The 22,220-nt window shown below is 36.1% G+C and overlaps 1 protein-coding gene and 1 long non-coding RNA gene across 4 annotated transcripts in view; both read right to left on the bottom strand.

The window, feature by feature from the left end:
- Nucleotides 1-3,913: 3,913 nt before the first annotated feature.
- Nucleotides 3,914-22,220, bottom strand: part of erm (earmuff) — a 33,519-nt gene continuing 15,212 nt past the window's right edge. The window contains exons 1-2 of one of the 2 annotated variants that reach the window (XM_068284601.1): nt 7,977-8,236; nt 3,914-5,994 (exon numbers count right to left, since the gene is read on the bottom strand). In XM_068284601.1, coding sequence (XP_068140702.1) covers nt 4,108-5,994; nt 7,977-7,988 — 1,899 coding nt within the window. In that variant the 5' untranslated portion in view covers nt 7,989-8,236 and the 3' untranslated portion in view covers nt 3,914-4,107. Of the gene's footprint in view, nt 5,995-7,976; nt 8,237-22,220 lie in introns of those variants that run through there. The other variant, XM_068284602.1, reaches the window with a different exon arrangement.
- On the bottom strand, nt 18,831-19,972 carry LOC137572984 (uncharacterized). 2 transcript variants are annotated; one of them, XR_011031764.1, is made up of 2 exons: nt 19,819-19,972; nt 18,831-19,752 (listed from the first exon to the last, which is right to left on the bottom strand). It is a non-coding gene; the product is annotated as an uncharacterized lncRNA (long non-coding RNA). The 2 variants fall into 2 exon arrangements; XR_011031763.1 differs by having other exon boundaries at nt 18,831-19,755; nt 19,819-19,853.

Consider the following 22,220-nt stretch of genomic DNA (forward strand, 5'->3'; position numbering starts at 1 on the left):
ACATCCATTCCAACGAGTATATTATGATAGGAATCAACGCATCTCACCCGGGTTCAAAAGAACGCCGCAAGGCAGTGTCAAAAGTCAACCAAAATCGGGCACAAATCTTTTGTAAAAAAAAAAAAAAAAAAAAACTGTCATCTGACTGCTGCATGGCTGATAGGTTGATGGGTTGGCCTAGTGCTTTTGCTGGGGAGTTCATAGGTTGGGAGGGGTGTAGAGATGACTGTGTGTTGTCAGTGGGCGGTGTGCTTAAGCATATGCTAAGAGCCCACTGCAAGCGGATAAATTCAAAAGGATCCTTGCATGCTCGTATACCGATTTCTATTTGCATAAAATCGCTGTTTGATTTCGCTTTTCGTTCCCATTTGATTTGATTTCATTTGAATTATTCATATACGCCCTAGCAATACAAATGTCAACTGAAGTGGCAACACATGCGTCGTTTGTTTTTTTCTTCTTCTTTTGTCTCCTTTTCTTTTTGCATAAGGACATTATAAATTTCTTATTAAATTGAACAAATTCAATATAGTATTATATAAATTTGAATTGACTAAAAATATATATGTATTTGTATGCCTTTTGGCTTAATTATAAAAATGTTTGATAAAAGTGAAAAATTAGTTATAACTTTTTTATTACTAATAATAATATTTTATAAGTACATGGTTAATATTAAAGTTGTTCAGATTTGTTTAAGTCCTAAGATCACAAATTATTCAATAAATAAATAAATCTTTTATCTCTCCTTATCGCTTTAAAGCAGTTTGTCAGATACCTAAATAAGATGGTTATCATTATTTCTTAATATAAAGAAAATAATAATTCAAATAGTATGTGTTTTCATTATAACCATTTGCCAAAGGTAGTCCATGGTCAATAACATAGGCCGACATTTTCAGTTTTTTTTTTAGCAGATTTCAGAATACATATCCTGTGTAAGAGAATTTCTTTAAAATGAAATATCAGACAATTCTTGGAATCCTTATAGCATACTTTTTAGCTCAATCATTAAAGAACTAATCCAAAGTGTAAGATATTATGCACTATAACAATAAAAGTGCCTCTTTGATTTTTTGTAACTAAATAGGTTAATAAAAAACTGTTTTTAGCATAATATTATGTTTATGTTAAACAATAAAATACTTTATCGAAAACCTGACTAAGTACAGGGCAGTGATCAGCACTCCTTAATTACTACAGGACACCTATTGAACTTAAAACACTTTTTCATGACCTCCAAAATGTCGGCCTGTGTAAACAATCTTTAGTTATAAACTGATGCTTAATAATCGATCCTTACTAATCGCCTCATACTATTTGGGAAGGGCAAGTGGGCAACAAATAAGAATTCGTAACAAAGTTATCAACGGAAAAACCTCACAACTTATTAACTTATCCTAGTAAGTTAAAAAAAAAATGAAAAAAAAATACAATAAGACTTACAAATTTCGCATAAGATTTCTACAATTTTCTTACTATTAGGAAAATTCCTGAAATTTCTTTTGATAAGAGTTTAAATATTACAAAGACTATTATTTTGGAATTTATGAAAAATGTTAAGTTTTATAAAATTGAGAATAATTCATTATACATAGTAACTACTTTCGTTTGTGGTACAGTTCCAGTTTCTAATATCAAGTACATCTGATCTATTCTCTCAAATATTTTGACTGGCTTTTCGGATTTATTCCTCATTTTGTTTGGAGAATACATTTTAGGTAAACATGTTGACTAAAATAAATGAGTATCCACTCCAATGCTGGGAAATGACATCAGAAACTTTCTAATCGTTGCCATAAGCCTAGATATTGGGATACTTCACTGTAAAATAGATTTTGTCTAAAAATCTAGTTAACATTTAGTAAATGTGGGATTGGTGCCCACAAGAATTAGAATAGTTGTTATATTAAGTAGATTATTTATTAAATTAGGTAATTAATAACGGAACAATAGGTTTTGACAAATTATGTATTGACTCATTTTACACACACGTCGTTCGTCGTTTTTTCTAGAATCCACGTTTTCCACTCTGCCTTGCCACATCGTCTTCTCTTTCCTTGCCACCTCGTCGATCAGCTGCTTCGGAAGTAGGCCTGGCCTTACAGCGTTACCATACCATCCCCACATAAATGTAATTAATACTGTTCTTATCTTCTCTATCATAAGACTTTCAGGAGTTCCATTAAACATAAATTGAATGACTATGATAAAGAAAAGTAGATTAATTCCTTTACAAAATAAATTCCTCAAAGTTAAAATAATTCACTACATTTTGATAAGTTACTGATTATTATTAATTAAATTTCCCTCGATTAAAAATGATTTATATTGCATTTTATTCCTGTATTTAGAGTCAAACTGCTCCTTCGGTTTTCGATTAATTGAGCTCTGCATCCTTTTGTATAACCGTTACATATCCTGGCAGGCGAATGCGTCTGCTGTACTCAACGACGCTTCTGTTGCATTTTTATGAGCAACCTTAAGTGGAGACTAGACCCTAGTCCTCACATCGGCACAGACTTCTCTTGGTATGGTACAACAACAGTCTCTCAGTGTCTGGCAGTCCATAGAGTTCCTTCCATCTCAGTCATTTTTCCAGCAGATCAAAGCGATATGCAAATAGTCGTTGGCGTGTGCTCTCTAGTCCTTGCCACCTGCGGAGTTTTACGTTTGAGTGGGTATATAAAAAAAAAAAACCAGCTCGCCACTAATTAAGTTGCAAATGTCATGCGCCTTTCCTCAAAACGGAAACCGAATCTGACTCCAAATCTGGGCATGAGTTGACAGCTCAACAGTTTATGGGATGAGGGGGAGGGTAGTGAGGACCATTGAAGAGACTCTTGGGTAATGCAGCAATAATTGTTTTCATTAGAAATGCGTTGCATTTATTTGCATTTTTAAATTGGACAAAAGTCATAAATAAGTTGCTCAGTTATTTGCATATGTGTAGAAAGGATATTTCCCAGTTATCCAAGCTGGCAAGGACAAAATGTTTACCCCACCCACTCTACCGAAAATGAAAAGGTTTACCACAAGGAAAATTCATAATTGAAGAATTGATTTATTGCTTAAACACTATCAATAATATCACTTAAGTGCTAAACAAATTTTCAATGATAATTTCATTTAAAATACGCCTAGTACATCATTTTTTTTTATTTGTTTCTTTTTTTCTTTTGATACAATAAATAATAATTTACATAAATCGTTATGTGTTTGCTAAAACTTCAATCTTCAATCCCTTAGCGAATTCAAACAATTCTCAATGCAATGTTAATAATAATAATAAGATTCCAATCTATCATATATACATATAATTCGTATATATATAGTGCACTCGAAGGATCTTTGTAGTATTGTCTACATAGATCTCAGTGCATATTTTATATATTTTGTTTTTTTTTTTTGGGGCTAGCACATTTAGATCTAACTAGTTAATATATAGTTTTAATTCCTATATGGCTAGTATATCTAAAGAAATCCAACATTTATAAGTATATACGACACAATGCATATATATATATATATGTATATGTATGTATATATATAAGTAGTATATACACTTCTTGCTCTAAATTCGATTGTTAGAATCACACAACACACATTAATCTATTGCTTAGATAAAACTATAGACTAACTTTCAAGATCAAGATCAAGATCAAGGACTTAAAATTGGTTCATAGTTTGGGGCGGGGGGGGACCTGGCATTTGCGGGAGGTTCTTGGTGGTGGGGTATTGCACAATTTGAAACCATTTGTTTGGCGTGTTGAGTGGGGAAGTGGAGGGCTTTGGGGAGTTTGTCTAGAAGAGACCATTAAGTGCCCTCACAGCACTGCTGAGAGCCGTACAGTTCAGCTCTGGTGATACAGAGACTCCTCGTCCATTGGATGATGGTGAGTCATTATCCTGGAATTGCGTTTGATGGGTTGCAGCGGCTGCCGCTGCCACAAATTGCAGTCAATCGATAAGTAAATCACTCTTTCCACTGATCGTTGACATTGTTGTTGCTGCTGCTGCTGTTGTTGTTGTTGTTGTTGTGGGCATTGTCGTAGTAGCTCCTGCTGCTGCGCTCGAACTGCTTAAACTATCCGCATAGTATCGCTGTCAAAATACTTTTGCTATAAATGGAACACTCTCCAAAGCAGCCGCCGATAGACGTTGCTGTTGTTGCTGTTGCTGGTGGCTTGGTGCCTGTTGCTGCGGTGGCTGGGCGGGATGAGTTAGCTGCAGAAAGGCCGAGGCCGATGCTGAGCCTCCCGGATATTCACCGTGTAATCCTGCTGGTACTGGCACTGGCACATGATGAAAACCCGGCGTCTGATACTGATGACTACGTGGCCAGGCAGGATTGCTAGTCTCACCGCTGGACAAAGGTGGCGTGGTAACATTGATCGGCGGCGACAGACTTCCCGAAGATGAATCCGGCGTCAACTGACTGGCCTGACTATAACTGGAGAGGGGCTCCCGACGAGTGTACTCTCGCCTACGCTCATAGGCCGGCGGCAAATCATCGTCCAGACTATCACCGCCCAGTTCATGCAATTTCCTCATGTGCTTCTTCAGATCAAAGTTGCGACAGAATCCCTTGGCACACACCCGGCAGGTGTAGGGTTTCTTGTCATTGTGTGTATGCATGTGGAAGGTTAGATTGTAGATTTGATGGAAAGCCTTGTTGCAGATGCTGCATTTGTAGGCCTTTTCGCCACTGTGCGTCAGTTTGTGATTCTTGTAGTTGCCCTTCTGATGGAATCCCTTGCCGCAGTACTCGCAAACGAATGGCTTGTAGCCAGCATGGATGCGAGCGTGGGTATTCAGGGTGGAGGAGCGATTGAAAGCCTTGCCGCAGGTCTGACATTTATGCGGTTTCTCCGAGGTGTGTATAATCTTATGGCGACACAGGGTGGAGGCCTGCCGAAAGCCCTTGCCACAGACTTTGCAAACAAACGGACGAGCTCCAGTATGGACGGGCATGTGACGTGTTAGATTGTAATGGGCATTGAACACCTTACCGCATTCCAGGCACGAGAAGGTCTTGGGCTTCCCACCATTTGCCGAACCCGGACTACTGTCCTCAATGGATCCATGTGGGGAAGGTGACCGCGAACGGGGAACGGATGTCGATGGCGCTGCAGCTGGCGGTGGGGTAACTTCTCCTTGCTCCTGCGGCGATCGCTTCCTCTTCAGACTCGGATGCTGTTGCGAACTGGAATGTTGTGGTGTTCGTTGACTGACTGGTGACTTCTCTAGGCTTTGCTGCATAACCGGAGCTTGCTGTTGCGATTGAGCGACTGCCGCTGCAGCAGCTGCTGCTGCCAAAGGATGTCCCAGATTGCGACGAAGTGTTTGCGAATGATGCAAACTGGCATTCAGGGAGGCAGTAAAACTACTCAAATGGGCGGCACTGGCCAAAGTTTGTTGCTGAGCCGTCAGAGCGGCATATTGGGCAGCCGCAGCGGCACACATCAGTTGATTGGGCGCATAGTAAAGCAAAGGATATTGCGAAAGCAACTCCTGATGCCTGGAGCTAACAAATTGCTGGACAGCTGAAGCCGAGGTCGATGATGAAACCGCCGACGAGGCCGCCGCTGCAGCCGAAATCGCCGCTGATGTGGATGATGATCCTGGCACATATTTCTTAAAAGCCGAATCATAATTAACCGAGGTGGGTGAATGCTCCACATTGGTCACTTCAATGGGACTGCAAGAGCGCTCAGAGTCGGCATCAATATCGGCATCTTCCTCCTCCTCCTCGAGTAGGGATGGGGCTGGTGGCAGAATTGTTGATACTGTTGTCGTTGCGGTGGGCTTATTGTCCGGTTCCATTATTTTGGCAATGGAAAATTTAAGTGGACAGGCACGTTTAGCATTTGTCTCGTTGTTATTCATTGTGCTGGATTGATCGCTCGCTGCGGTTTCCATAATGGGACTCTTCGATGGCGGCATCATTGCAATAACACCCGCTGGACTACACGGTTGCATGCCACGCGGACTCTGCAAAGGAGATTGAACGAAAATTCTTTTGTTAGTTGCATGTATGCAAAATAAGCAACGGGTTATCAATTAATCTAAAACATATTTATCCATTGTAAGTGGAATATCACATACATATATATGCCTGATCAGTCAAGTGCAAGTAATGCGACCTAGTACAAACAAACTCAGCGGCAGCTACCCCCAAAAAGCATCCATGGCAGGGGCGGGGCGTGCTCCCAACGGCAGGACATTTTTATTAACGATTATTCAAACGCAATCAGCGGGTTGCAATTAAAACAAAACCGCAAAAATACAAAAAAAAACTTTCTCAGTTTTAACGATTGATTTAAAAATCTTTCCTATTTGCGGTTTTTTTTTTTTTTGTTTATGTGATTTTTAACCCGTGCTTGCTATTGCCAAAATACACACTCGACTAGGCCCAAACAATGCATCCTTTAACACGAACAATCCTTTAACTGAATCCTTTAGCATATTGCCAAAAATCATCATTATTTGCCATCGATCATAATACAAACATGAATATTTTTATTCAGATTTTTGGCGCGGGTCTTTCCATTTGGCTTTTATTTGCAAATCATTAAATCGTTCACACTTGGCTGCAAGTGTAAAGTCTCCGTCTCCGTCTCCGTCTCCATCTTCCCTGTGCTTTCTCAAGTGTTCCTAATGTGCGACATCCGCTCTGACTACATCCTCTGGCCCGCTCCGTTCCATCGCCATCTCCCTCTCTTACTGGCAAGGCGGCGATGCATGCAATGCCGTTTTTAATTAACTTGATTTGACGCTTGAGTAAGTTAACTCATGTGAATAGTTTCTGCGGCTCACCAACTGGGTTTCAGTTCCTTAATTTTATTAAATCTCACTGAAGAACTTTTTTTGTTTTGGGGGGCTGGATAACTTTTACACGCTGGCCCAGGGTCGCCCATTCAATTGCAACTATTTAGTGTTCGAGGGTTAGTCTTGAGTTGGACTGACTAATATACCCATTGAATTTATGCTGGTGTTTTCGAGGGCCACTTGTAAGTTCCTCTAAAGAGTCTTATGTTAAATAAGCTGCCAAAATTATATATAGAAAAGTGCCCTTAAGCATTTTAGGCATCAAAATTATATCTGTTTAATATTTGTCTCCATTTGGCTAAGCAAAATGTTAAGATTATGAAAAAATTTCAAACTTTTCATTTATTAAGCATTACATTTTAAACTTAACAATGAAATGTTTTCAAATTTTAGGCAAGGAAGTTAGAAATCATATAGGAATCTTTTTTAGATTCAATTGAATTAATTATTGTCGCTGGTTCTTAAATTAATTTTCCTGAAATTTATAAAAAAAATTGACCTTTTAACTGACAAAACTCTTAACTAATCTCAAGTGTTTATAAAACTTTATAAAATTTATTCATAAAACAATTTCACTTTTCAAATTATGTTTTATAATTATTTCTGAGTACTAAAAAGAGCCGCCGCCATATTTATTATTCTTAAGTTAGTATAGATCAAAAACCTTTTCCACAATTATAAAACAAAACCTCAGCAGTATTCACATTAACCTAAACATTAATTAAAGATTACTCAAAAATTTTAAGCAATGTTTCCAAATTTGTGCTCATTTTTCAAAAACTATTTAGAGAACTGTAGTCATAACTTTCATCGATCTCAACTCTAGAGGAATTTTAAAGAGTTTGCTTTACTTAAAAAGCATTATAACTCTTATTTAATCAAATAATTACTCCAAAACACATTTCAAAACGGTGAATATTTGAGTAGTTAATTACTCAAAGACAATGTAAGCAAAGTTTGTAATTGAAAATTCACAAAATGAATATGAAAATTAAGACTTAAAATGATTTCATTTCCTGTTAAACTTTCTACACAAAATTTAATAAAATTCGGTTGAAGGATTCACTTAATTCCTTCCGTCGGACAATTAGGAATTTAAAATTACTTCTAATTTATAGTTTAGGGTAATTATTTGTTATACGTACAAAGTAGACCATATTTAGGCACTGCCTATTTGTATCCAAATTATCTGCTAGGCAGTTTGAAGTTGGGAAATTTATTTGTATTTTATCACAAGTTGAGCACAATTTAACAATTTTGAAATATTTCGAAGTATATATTTAAATTTTCACTTGTTAGTCACTTTGGTGATGTTCGTTCTGTTCGTTTGTTTCGTAAAAATTTCACATAGATTTTTTTTTTTACGGTTGGCTTCAGCGCACTACGCACTACGTTCAGCACAGGATAAGCGACCGAAGCGGAATGATGGCAAATACAGCACGACGCAGGCCTTAAGAAATATAGAAAGGAGGACCGACTGAGGACTGGCAAGGATACAAGCAAGTAAGGGTTGGTTTTTCTCGCACATCAACCCCTAATACGTGTGTGTGTGTGTGTGTGTGAGAGAGAAAGAGAAAGAGAGAGACGGCTTGACAGCCATGCCACAGTGAGACAGGCAAAAGGACCATGGCAAATGAACTCAATCATCGTCATCATCATCATCATTATCATCATCATTATTATCATCAGGAGCAGCCTGTAATGTTGACGCTGACGCTGACGTTGACTGCGACTGCATTATGAATGAAACACAAAATGTCGAATTGGAATACCAGAGATGAGTCCGCCCCTAAAATATTTATGTATAGAGAAAGGAGAAGAGAACGAGAAAGAGCTATAGGGAAAAAGAGAGAAGACATCTCAAACCTTTTCTCCCATCATCTTCATCAAGTGGCTACTGACAACAACAAAAATAAAACCAAAGGGAAGATGAAGGAAAACTTAGCCGTATTTCGTTCACACTTGATCTATGTGAGCTACGCTTCTCCACTCAGTCTCGGGACCTAAAGGATGAGGTAGACACCAAAAAATGGCAGCCAGCTCCTCTCGAAAGAGTTGACTTTTCCACCAACACCAGACCAACTGAGTCCATATCTCCCCTCCAGCTCATTTCTTCTTCCTTTTGTTGTGCGTTTCAATTGTCGTTTGGCATTTTCATTTTATCAACGTCTTTGTTTGCTCACCTTTAGCCAGCCAGCCAGCCAGCGGGCAATGGCAAGGATTCATTCTACTCGCCTTTCTTTTTTTATTTCGTTGTATTTTTTACTTAACTTCTCAACTCCTTTTTGTTGTAGCCCGTTTAACTTGCGGCATAGCCTTCGCTTGCCTCCTGCACCTTTCCCTTTCGACTAGGCAAATATAATCTCATATTCATTCTGATGATATCTAGCTACACGGCTATCTTCACTTTGTTTGCTTTCGGGGAGTCTGTCGGCCTTCTTATTGAGGCAGGCAAAGGGAACGCATTGCATGGCGACTTCCATCTACTGCAGTTGAGCAGTTCAGTCTTCTTCTTCTAGTTCTAACCACACAAAAGCACAACACTCTATAGGGAGAGCGGTTAAAGCAGAAGGGAAAAACCGGATATTGACGCCATTTTCGATGCATTATAATTTAAATGCCGTCTCAAAGAATCTCAATTTCCCTCTAAACTATTTGACTCAGCGTAGGAAATTGTTGAATAAATCAAGTTTCCTGATTGAAAATGCACTTGAGGAAAATTAATATGCAAATACTTTAGAATGCAAGATATATGTATGTACATACATATATAGAAATTGTGTAGATATTTATCAACTGATTACTTTATATTTGATTTTGCTGTAAAGTGGTTTAAATACAGCGATTTATCGCATTATCATTTTATCCGACCAATATTATTAAACAGTTTAGAATTTAATTTGATACGTTTTGAAATTAGAAATTTGCTTTGACAACTATAATAAAAAAATTCAAATTTGACTTTTTTTTTTTGAATAAACAACTTTTTGTTAACACAAACTTTCCCAACAATCCAAAAAATTAAAATGTGAAAGGAAAGTCAACCAAAAGGCATCATTTTCATAGTTGATAAAAACCATATTTGTTTTTAACATATTTTAATAAGGAATTCATCAAATTGAACTAATAATATAAATACTTTTTTAAGTAATGGATCACTGCAAGGTTAAGGATAATCCACTTTGAAATATTCAAGTGCAAAGTCGAAAAATAGTTTTGAATTGTTGTTTTAAATTCTCATTATCCCACTTATAAAACTTGACTCCTATTTAACTCATGCTGTTGGAAAATGCTGTTCTCTTTTAAGTAATTAGTATTTCCAAAAATTGATATTTGAACATTAAGATGGTGGTAGCCAAATTGGACTAAACTGACATATCTTAAGTAGCGCTTAACATCCAAACGTGAATGTATCTGGCAAATATTTTGGGGCTTCAGTTTGAAAATTCAGATTTTAGGCTCTATAATTTTAATACTTTCGATTTCATGACTTTACAGAATGCTGGAATAGTTTATAAAGATCATAAATAGTTAGTATAATATGTGGAAATTTTTAGTGATATGTACATATATTAGGCTGTAACATATCAATAGCTTAGCCCTAACCTCCAATATAGCCCCTGCTAATGTTTTGAGCGTTGAGAAAGGTCAAATGAAACTACATATAGAAAAAAGAAAACTGATTTAGTCAAAGCCCTGACCGAGTGCGGGTTAAACAAACGTACTTGTTCGTCATGAGCAAACATCAGCATTGAGATCATTATCATAATCATCATCTTGCTCTTTGCTGCTAAGTGCCAGAGTATCATGCAAAAATGTGCAATCTGCATTTAGTTAACTAAATAAATACACACACACACACACACACACACACACACCCACACACACACATTAAGCTACTTGTATACATATACATGAATAGATGAGAGGGGAAAATGACGAGTCCATCAAACAACAAGAACAACCAACTGGACATTCAAAAAGTACTAAATAAACAAAAAACGACAAACTGTAAAATGCAAAATGCTGCCGCTGCCTGACCTACCACCCCCTCTGCAATCCCCCCGGCATGTCCTCGCAGTAAGTTTCAATTCAAAGGCCGTGCAAACATGCCTGAACACACACACTCAAAGCGAACGACCAAGAGACACAGAGAGAGAAAGAGAGAGTGAGTGAAACAGAAGAATCAAGCAAAATGGGCGGGCAGAGTATGCTAACTGCAAATGCTGAGTAGGAGCAGCAGCAGCAGCAGCAGCGGCAGCGGCAGCAGTCGGCAGAAGGACAAATTACACAAAAAAACAGAGGAGAAAAAAAAGGTTGAAAAATACTGCAAAATGTGCAAAAATAAAATATCAAAAGTGTGCTAAAGTGCAAAATGCAATGGCCGGTTAGAAAGGGATGCAAATTGTGCTAAAGCGAAAGAGAGCAAGCATGTCCTTTACCGTTTGTCCTTTGCCGCTGCTTTTTCGTTGGCCTGGCTTATGTTCTTTTTTAAGCTGCGCTTTTATACTCTATGCCCGACAGAGGTATATAAACTTGGTAGTAAAGATAAGTCAGAAAGTTCAACTATATATCAAATATAGTCATCTGAACAGTCAAGTGAACTGGGCCTATAGTTAAATGCTAAATATAAACAAATTAGTCAGAGTAAATACTAATAGTCTTCTTAATATTCTGATCCAGTGCATGAAAATAACTGTATACATAGGAATGATCTAAAATATTTATACGGAAATGAATCTGAGACTGAAACTATATATGAATGTTTATAATACAAATGCTCAAGAATCACTATTCATCTTTTAAATGTCGGATCTAGAGAAATCAAACAGCTATTTTAGAGGCATTTAAAGTCTAATTGTTTTTAAAATAATCATAAAATTAACGTATAAGCAGATCAAAACTTTGAACAGTTTATTTTTTGACTGATGATAGTTTATGACTAATAATTATCTATTTTTTATAAATTTTTATTATTTTTTATAAATATTCATTCTATATATTCCACATAACATAAGTTTTTTCGCACTTCTTCGAAAGTAAGTAGTAATGAAATTGATAATAATACATGTGGAACTATTTCTGATTAACATTTCTGATACATAGCAAGATAGATAGATAGCTTGATTAGGAATAATATAATATATAATATAATAATATTCAAAATTAAAGATTCTTTAGACTCTAAAAAAACTGCACTAATATATGTACCTATATTTGCCATTACAATTACATGTAATTAATAAAAGCCTTTATGTTACTTAAGCTAGAATAACTAAATCTAATATTATACAGAACAACAAAAAAGAGACGTATCTCTCTCGCATAAACGACTTACTTCCTAGGGTATAACAAAGTCGGCTTTGCTACAAATTTCACCGACCATGAGATTTAATTTTTAATGACGTTGCAAAATGGTTGCAGCTCGTTTGTTTTTTGTTTGTTTTTTTTTTTTTATTGTGATTTTGGTTTTATTTATATATCCTTTGCTTTAAAGCAGCTTTGAGGACTTTTTGTGTGAATTGAGGGTTAGTTGGAGTATTTTTTTATATAATGACTGAGACAGATGTTCAAAGGTTTTATTAATTGTAAATAAATACCTGAAACTATATTATAACCAAACAATCTACATATATTTTTAGAAATCGTGGAGTGATAATCAACCAGAATTAATACAAAGTCCGAACGAACGAATAAATGTATTCAAGTAGTTCTCTATTATCAACTATTGTTAAATAGATGTAAAATATTAATAACAAAATAAACTAAGTTCCAAAGAAAGGCTATTTCGAGCATTTCTATTTCTAATAAACAAAAAATCAAAATTTAAAACATTTTTAAAGATGTTTTTAACAAAAATTGATTGATATGGAGTAATTAACTATTTTTAAAACCCAAACCAAATCTCAAGTAAAATGTAATTATTTAATTTCTTTTTTTTTATGCCTTTTACAAGAGAATTTCCGTCATTGACTTCAATGGCTAACTCATAGAACCTAAGTTTATATTTTTCACAGGAAACTTTCCAGATTTTTGGCTAAAAAGGTTTATTTTTATGAGTCATAACCAGTTTTGTGTATACTTGGTGATTTTGCATAGGACTTTCATGTAAGAATTCTAAATACTGCTTATTTTATAGAGCAGATAATTATTATTATTATTATAAGTATAGGATAAAGTTGTAAACTATCAACCTAACTATATTTTACAAGCACTGGCAACTAAGGCCTTCGGCTTAGACGAAAACTACATCCATACACTGGCCTGGGATTCGAACACAGGTGCTCGTTGTTCACTTGCCCAAATGACTGGGTCACTTAGACAACTCATCTACCCAGGACTGCAAGAGCAGATAATATTTTATATTTATATACTAATATTTTTTACAAAAAGAAAGTTTTAATTTAATTTTCAGAAATTTTTTAACAGTTTAACTTCAAATTTACATATTTAGAGGATGTTACTATAGATATATAATGACGGAACTAGAAAGTATCCAAAAATAACTTTTAAGACCCGGTCTTAATTTAGCTTAGAAGGAAAATATCTTGTAAACCATTTCTAATGCCGATAATTCTTCGGGCAGAGCCATTTATTCTTGACACACTCGCTTCAATTATCCAATGTTGGTATTTGGATTAAGCTTGATCAACCTGATCCCACCTCCTCCGCCTACTGACTGCTCTGCTAAACCAATAAAATAGTTCACAGCTCTCATCTGCACTAGGCTTGGCAAAGACGTATGGAAAATTAACCTTAAAATTGAGGATTTACACCTTCAGAGAGGTTTTCATTTCCTATGAAAAACATACATACATCCGTATGAGAATGAAATCAATGCAATGCATAACAAAAAGTTCTCAGAGTAGATAGATATAGATCTCAATAGGCTATTTTACTTGCATAATCTGCGGTAAGCCATGGCGATTACGAGGCATTGTACAAGAGCTCGATCCATGTGTATCCATGAGATACAAAATTTAAGAGAGATGCAGGCATATGTAACTAGGTGAACCGCTGACCGAGACCAAGAGAATACAATGACCAATGAGATGAGAGGTTTTGACCAATATTAAGGCTATACAAAAGGAAAACTCAAGGGAAACTCAACAGCTGCCCAATATACTACATGGGACAGTGTGTGTGTGTGTGTTGTCTGAGTGTGGGTGTGGGTGTCGGTGTCTAGGGCAACTAATATCCGATTTGCAAATGAAACAATTGCGGTGTTTGACCAATTTTACAATTGATGTAATCCTGCAAATCGCCTATATTAGCGTTGAGCTGCTTCCTTGCTTCCATTACGATTGTCAAATTGAAATGTTTAGAGTTCATTCAAGAGTAAACACCATACGCACACTCACACTCACACTCATACACACACACACACACACACACATTCATATATGTAATTCTGTTTATGTGGGTTACAGACCGTAGGTTTATAATAATATTTTGCTAACCTTCTTTTCGCCCAATGCAAAAGTTCAAAAAGATTTCGCCCGCTCCTTTTGTATGTTTGTACTGAGATCGAGTCTGAGGCTAGGCGGCGATTACCCACACAGATTAAGGGATGTTCGTCCTTACAATCGGCTTTCGAGCATGCGCGGCAGGTTCTCTTTAGGTCCTCTTTCGTCCTTTAGTCTACAGTCTCTGTGTGTCTTCATGTGCGTTCGCAATTGAAAACGCGCGCAATTAGACGAGTTTAAGTCTTTTGTTCCACTATAGACAGATTTCGCCTATATTTTCCTCCTCTGATCCGTTCTATCCCAAAATCTGTGCACTCGACCATGCAGTTTCCTCATCATCATCATCATCCTCCTTCTCTCTTACCTTATTTTCAGATTTACCATTGTGTCGCGCGTATTTGGCGCGTTTAAATAGATTAACCGCCTGGCAATTTGCTTGGATCTTATCTCAGATCGTGGACAGCTCCTTCCTACTACCTACATACATGTAGTACATACTTTTCGTTTACATATATGAACATATACAGTTAAGGTCCTTGCGTGTCTGTTGCAATTGTTCAATGTGCCACCTTCTGTCTCTCTCTCTCACTCCTTCTGCCTATCTCTTTTTTTTATTCCTTTCTGCCTGCATAGACAATTAGCTGTGGCCGCCTCTTTGTTTGCCGTCTTAATCTTGAGTAAATTAGTTCATTAAGAGGTTAATTCCTCATAACACTCCCAAATTAGTCCAATAGTGAATGTACGAGTATGGGTTAAGGTTTGCCGTTGATCTATTAAGATATTTACCACTGTAATTGTTACTTTAAGCCTTTGTCAATGCAGTAAGAGTATTCAAATTTTAGCATATTAATGTTTAAACGAGTAAACTTTTCCCCTTAAGTCCAAAGGACTTGAAGTTTTCTCTACAAACATTTTGCCACTATTTTAAGTAGATTGTCTATAGTTCACATTAAGTGCCTTTCCCTAGTCTTTTAATCTAGTTTTCAATTATATACTATACATTTTTAGGAGGTCCTTATGGGGAGAAAACTAATCTTTCTCAAGGTTTCTTGACCCATCTTGAAAAAACCAAATAGAACTTTCTTGAGTTTATTTTTGTTTGGATGTAGGAAATGTTATCTTATGAAGCAATGAATCAATGAATTTTTTTCTAAAAAGTTCAAGATTGTGAAAATTTTTAACTTTTTCTCATTTCTTGACCGTTTATGCAGGCAGAAATAAACATTTTGTTTTCGGATCTATAAGCCCACAGGTTAATATATATGTACCTATCTAATCCTGATCCTGATATACAGACTAAGACATACCCTTTCAGTATATAGATATATGTTCATAGGTCCATTAAAAGTTCTCTATGAACCTTTCAACTCGAAATTTTCTCACCCACAAGACCAGTTGACCGAGTGATCCCATCAGCAATTTCACAAATTTAAAATGCATTTGACAGAAAACATCTTTGGATAATTTTTTTTTTGACAACCAAATTAAAATGAAATAATTTTTTAATCGCCACTAATAGGCTTAAGAGCATTAACATATTTAAAAAACGATGCCAAAAAATGTTTCGAGTCGCGTGGCTTAAAAAGAATGTCAGGCCAAAAACTTAAGGGAAAATGCGATTCCTTCGATGAAAATTACTATGATTTCTTTTAACGGAAGGGTTGTTTGCCAACATCATCGGATATCGTATGTATGTATGTATATGGTGGACCATTGAAACTTTTGGTTATTGTTTGAACTTTGATGGCTTGGGTGGGTGTCGTTTTGTGGGTGTTTGTTTGAAAAGTACTTGTTTAATCGGTTTGTTTGTGACATTTCTATTGCTGCCCCCGTCCATTCTTGAGGCTTATGCATTGTTTACTTAGTGGTAGGTAGCTAGCTAGCTAGCTGGCTGGTTGGGTAGGCCTGGCACGCGTTTAACGCCCAAAAAAACCACCCAAACACCAACCAAGCAAATGCTAAAAAGAGTTTCTCCCACCCACCTTTATGAAACAGTAGGTGTGTCTGTTCTGTGGGTTTTCCTACTCATCAACATCATCATCCACAGCCACAGTCAGAGCAGCAGAAAAGTCTGTTCTTCCTGGTTGTTGAGAGATGGGGTAGTTGTGGGTGGGTTATGTGGTTGGATCGTCGGTGGTTGGGGGCATCGCTTAAGTGCTACCAAACAAAAAGAACACATTTACGGGATTTTTTCCCTTCTGGTAGATGCTGGGCTCCGAGTGTGAATTGTAATTACACTGAAATCAGCTTTTGGCACTTGTTTAGCTTCTTCAACTGAAAATCTAAGGGTGATGACTGTCTGTCTCTGTCTAGCATGGTGTGTGTGTGTGTTGTTTCTTTGTCTGTTGAGGCTTTGAAGTGCCTGTATGTCTATACAAACATATCCTTATGTATATCCCTGAGCAAGAGTTTTCGCTGGCTGACGCGTGATTTCTTTTTTTTTTTTTATTTTCTTCTTCCCTAATTGGCTTTCGATGCGTATGCTGGCATTTTGATATCGTTTCCTCCGATTTCCTCTCTCTAACCCCCCAACGCATTGTCATCTATTTTTTGATTCTACTGCATTTTGACAGCATAAATTTCCTGATTTGATGTGTGTGTTATGTGGGGGAGGCGGATTCATTTTTCCTATGGGTGTTACCGGAAATTGTGGCTTAGGTGAGGGAAATTAAACGTTTGACATTCCATTTGGTATGAGTTTGGATTGAATTCCTTGCTGTATTGGCAAACTTATTTATTAGCGTAATTGAGCGTGAAGAAGCATTTATTTAAGTGGATTTCCTCTACATATAGTGAGAGTGAGCAAATGTTTATTAAGAAGAAAATGTTGGGTTACATGTTTAGACATTGATTATATTTGGCCATACATTTCATTAATCATCTTTAGATAAAGATAGATAACTGAATATAACAAACCATGAAAGAATTTGAAAACTTTTCTTACATGGACTTTTCAAAACTTTGTTATTGCAATATCTTCTATCCTTACTTTTTTTTACACTGAAAATAATCTTAAGATTTCATTAGGGTAAAAATCCAAAGGTTTTTAATCGATTTCAGACCCAGTTTTTATCTTTAATACACAAAAATCAAAAATATAGATAGAAAAATATGAACTTCCTTTCCCACAGCAATCAGTTTTATCGATGAAGAAGAAATATTTCCTTCAACCATGTGACCGCTGGGCAAAATCTTGAGAGAATTTTCATTCTTATTCACACATTGATGAGGTATCATCCTTTTAGCCTGAGGAACAACAAGTGTTTTCTACCCTTTCATAATTTAACCAAAATATTTAAGGCAAATATTTTATAAGCTACGCATACATTTAAGCACAATTAAGCAACTAAGTATGGCAAATTACAATCCTAATCCTTTTCGAGAACCCATTGCCCTGAAGCAAACCGAAATGTATTTCAATCGTTACAATAGGGTTTTAGGTAGCGAGCCCGGCAAACCGGCGGCGGTTCCGTTCAAAGGCTGGGAATTATATTCTTTCATCTTTCCAATGGAACAATTGCTTACAAGTGCAGAGATTTGGGATATGTATTGACAGTATTTTGACATGTTTCAAACTATATTTTGATGGGTCAGGAAGAGAAATCCTTTAGACCTTGGGTAAACCATTGTGTAGCGGAGCTCTTTGGTGTTTTGGGTCAGACAGAAATTACAAGTAGATAATTATGTATGGTGGTGCAGAAATTAGTCTAGAAATCCTTTGAGCAGATTGAGAATTTTTCAGCTGGCCAAACGTTTATATTCTAAGCATTGTGTAATGAAAACAAATGTTTTTGCGAGATCTGATAAATCCTATAAATAATATTGCTAATTGAGGTTAATTATGTGGTCAGCTAACCAGCTGCGGTTTGCGCTTCAACAAATTTTTTCAATTCAAAAATTTTATGCAATTTTTTGCCAGAGTTTTCTTATCCTGATCAGACAAAAATCTGCACTATTTGTGGCAAGATCTGCAGATGCAAATTTAATAATGGAAAGTAAAATTTTTAGACTTGGTGGTATGAGATTTTTCTAATGGACTTTCAAGATGGCTTTGCATAAGATATGAACCACATTACTTAGTTTTAAATGAAAGGACTAAACATCCCAGTTAATTGTGGCATTGATTAAATATTAAGTTAAATGTAAAATATCACAGTCTTAATACAACGAAAGAAATCATCAGAAAACTAACTAATTTCCTTTAGAACCTCCATGAATTTTATTTTTGGTACCCTTTAACCCATTCGATGAACAAAGAACAGAAAAAATTTGACAAATAATATAGTAGAGTGTTCTTTTGACTCTCCATAGAAGGTATATTCAAATTTTGAAGAAAGTAATTTTAAAGTAATCATACAAAAATGAGAAGTTTCTGCTGTTTCGCTTATTATTATAAACCGCTAACTAGTCTAGAATTGACTTGCATCACTTCAGTGCTAAAACTAGTTGAGAATTACATCTAGTTTCTCTTAAAAATCTCGACATTCTCTTTTAAAAGATTGAAACAATATAAGCTTAGACAGAAAGTCTCAATTTTGTCTCAATATTTTAATTTTTATTTAGGAGGAACATTTTTTTTCAATGGATAGCGAAGTAACAAAAACGAGAACTCCAGTAACAATTTAATAATCTGGGCAACATCCGAATGTCTCTTCAAAAAGAGTGTAAGAGGGAGAAGGTGCCACAGATCTTGATTTATATGAAGTGGTTTCTAGAAGATTAAAACGGAAAGTTTGTGTAGCAAATAACTTAATGATCATTGACTTAGGATTTTGTATGTGGATCTTTTTCACATTCGAAAAAGCTATCTATGATTTCATAAGATTTGTTATAGATTTGAACATCCTGATGCGTCTGAAGGGCCTCCAGTTTATCCAAACCCCCCCAGTTGTTCCACCAATAAAGTTAGATGGTTTAATCCACCAAAGTGTTGAGCATTACTTAATAATCGAGTCAAAGCAGCCTGAATCATTTTAGTCGTTTGTTCATCCTTTGTGTCCATAAGATCAAGATAGGGTCCTAAAATCTTAAATTTATCCAACATAACCCATATTTGATTCATTGTGCCCGCCAGTAATATGTTGGTTATAGCCCATACAGCCGCCTTTTGTGACTTGAAATCCCCCCTCTCCATAATGTGTGTTAAATAATGGACTACATCAGAATCGATGACAGCTTGAATATGTTGCTTAGTGCCTGCGGTGATGTGGCTTATTATCCAGATGGCACTTTCAACAATTTTGATCTGTTTATGTTTGAGTAGTGGAACCAATATGCGCAGGATGTCACAATCAATGACAGTGTCGGTAACCTCATCAGTTCGACTGAGAATATTAACCAAACTGCACAATGCTGGCTTTATAACACGTGCATCATTCATCTTGAGCCAAAGAACCATTTTAACAACTTCTTCAGGGTTTACAGGATTTGGTCCTGACATTGGCTCAACCCGCTCCTTCTGAAGTAAAGTGAGCAATTGCAATTAATATTTTTCACATTTTTTTTTTTATTACTTACTCACATTACTCATTCTGTTTTTTATTTTGTTTTAATTTTCTACTCCACATGAAACTGGCTCAAGAGAAGTATGACTTATAAAAAACAGGTAGGTCATTTTATAAATTTTCTCTTTAAATTTAAATTAAAATTGTCTAAATTCCCACATCCTTTTAGCCTTTTCCTGTTTTCGTTTTGCGTGGCCCGCAAATATATTAAATTATTATGTCAAACAATGTAATTTTTCTCCCACGTTTCAAATGAAATCAAATAAACAAAAAAAATCAACAAAACACTTCCAAGCTGATTAGCATAAGGATATGAAATTTACTGTGTTCTCGGCACACGGACACAACGAGGACACACACACAGTTTAGTGTGTGTGTGTGTGTGTTTGTGTGCGCCTTGGGCATGGTCGCTTCCTGTCATAAAAAAGCAACAACAGCAACGCTGACACTTCCGTGCGACATACAAAAAAAAAAAAACAAGACGCCTGTCGCAAGGGTTGAGTGTGCTCTGACAACCTGCAGAAAACCCCGAACAGACAGGGCCACGCAAGTCAAAGTGGTCCAAGCCCAAAAAGCGTGTCAACGTTTTCCGAAAGGAAATTATTAACATGCTCAGACCAGGATATAACCCCAATTGCCCTACCCCTTCCCTTCTAGCCGGAGCTGTGGTTAAGCGCCTTATGCAACAAATATGACATCTACTTACAGTCTAAACGGACACGCGACTTGCCACCAGCCAATACAATTATAATTGCAACAAATTGAACGACGTTAGTGGCACGCGTTCTATTAGCTCATCTTCCGGTAGTCCAAAGTCATCCGCAGACCAAAGTGGGTGGGCCTGATGGGTAGTTCCTGTTGTTTGTATTGTTGGCTGTCGATTTGACGCCACTTAAATTGTCGTTTTCCCCTATGTTCGAGTACGAGTTTGTAATGTTGTTTCCTCTCTCTTCATTGGTTAGTATTTACCTTAGCTTCAGTTTAGTTGATTTATTGCCTTTTTACCTATTTCCGGTCTGTTGTCTGTCTTCTGTCTACTCCTGTTGGTGGGTGCGTATCTTTTCCAGACATTTTATGCCAATTCCCTGTAAATACTTACTTATTAATAACTTTTTGCTGTCTATTGGGCGACTATTTGCAAACTTTCATTGGTTTTTGCAAAAAAAAAAAAACAACAAACCAAAAATTTTTAAGTATTATGTTAAGATTAAATGCTTTTAAATATCAAATTGATAATCGTAAATAAATAAGATCCGATTCGTTTGTGATAAACTTTCAGTTCTTGGTAGATGAGTTGTCTAATGGCCAAGTCAATTAGGCTACTGAACAACAAGGTTTCGGGCTCGAATCCCAGGCTAGAGGATCGTCTAAGCCGAAGTGCTTGAAAATTATACTTAGGTTGATAGTTTACAAGCAAATCCTACACTGATAATAATAATAAAATTAAAATTAAAATTTCTTGACATAAATCAATTTTTTACAAATGGTCAAAAAGACTCAAGAAGTGCCCAAGTTTGTTGAGTTTTAGCGGGTTATGGTTATGGTTATGGTTATTGACTAGCTACTAAGATTAAATTTTCATCTAATAGTTATAATTTATTTCTTTATTTCTTTGAAGACGATATTTAACTCTATTTATAGATATTAAATTTAATATTCAGATTGTCAGGGTACATTCGAGAGAAGTTAAAGAAGTTGTTGATCCTTAAAAGTTTGAATTTTATTGACAGACTAAAAATATCTACCCTAAAGATGGAACTAACGAGTGATGAAATAATTGACTACATTTGTATATATTACATTTATTTCTGCCAATTTAGAATGGACTTTATAACATATTAATTTAACAAGTAAATGAAAACTAAATTATAGGATTTTTTCGTGAAACTTCCTTTTGCCATCTTTATTTTCCCAGATTAGTTTCAAAAGCTTAAGAAAAAAGAGTAACAAGTATGTAAATATTTACATACATACATTAGAAATTATTCACACTTTCTTATACTTTATATTTATTAACTCATTAAATAGTTTCATCCATAAGACAACATATGATTAAATTAGTTCCAAAATGTTTGGGTATAATGTATATGGTATATAGATTATACTGATCCGCGAAATATACAATTAAAGATGACCTGTTTATATACTTTCACTACCCTTTAAAGGTTTAGATTACTTTCTGTTATATATCAAATATTGAACCTTGAACCTCAACCTTTTGGTTTGCACATCCGCTCAACTGGCACGAGCCAAAGTCTCCTCCATCCTCCATCATTGTCATTGTCATGGTCGTTGTTTGGAGAGAATAAAAGAAAAGCGCACATAACCGACAATTAATGAGCAGTTGTTTAGTTTTCAAGCACTCCAAGGACAATGGGCAAAAAGAAACGCTGACAGACAGGCCAGCGAGCATATGCAT

The sequence above is a fragment of the Drosophila tropicalis genome, unplaced genomic scaffold, assembly GCF_018151085.1.
Source record: "Drosophila tropicalis isolate 14030-0801.00 unplaced genomic scaffold, ASM1815108v1 contig_393, whole genome shotgun sequence".
NCBI classification, from domain to species: Eukaryota; Metazoa; Arthropoda; class Insecta; order Diptera; family Drosophilidae; genus Drosophila; species Drosophila tropicalis.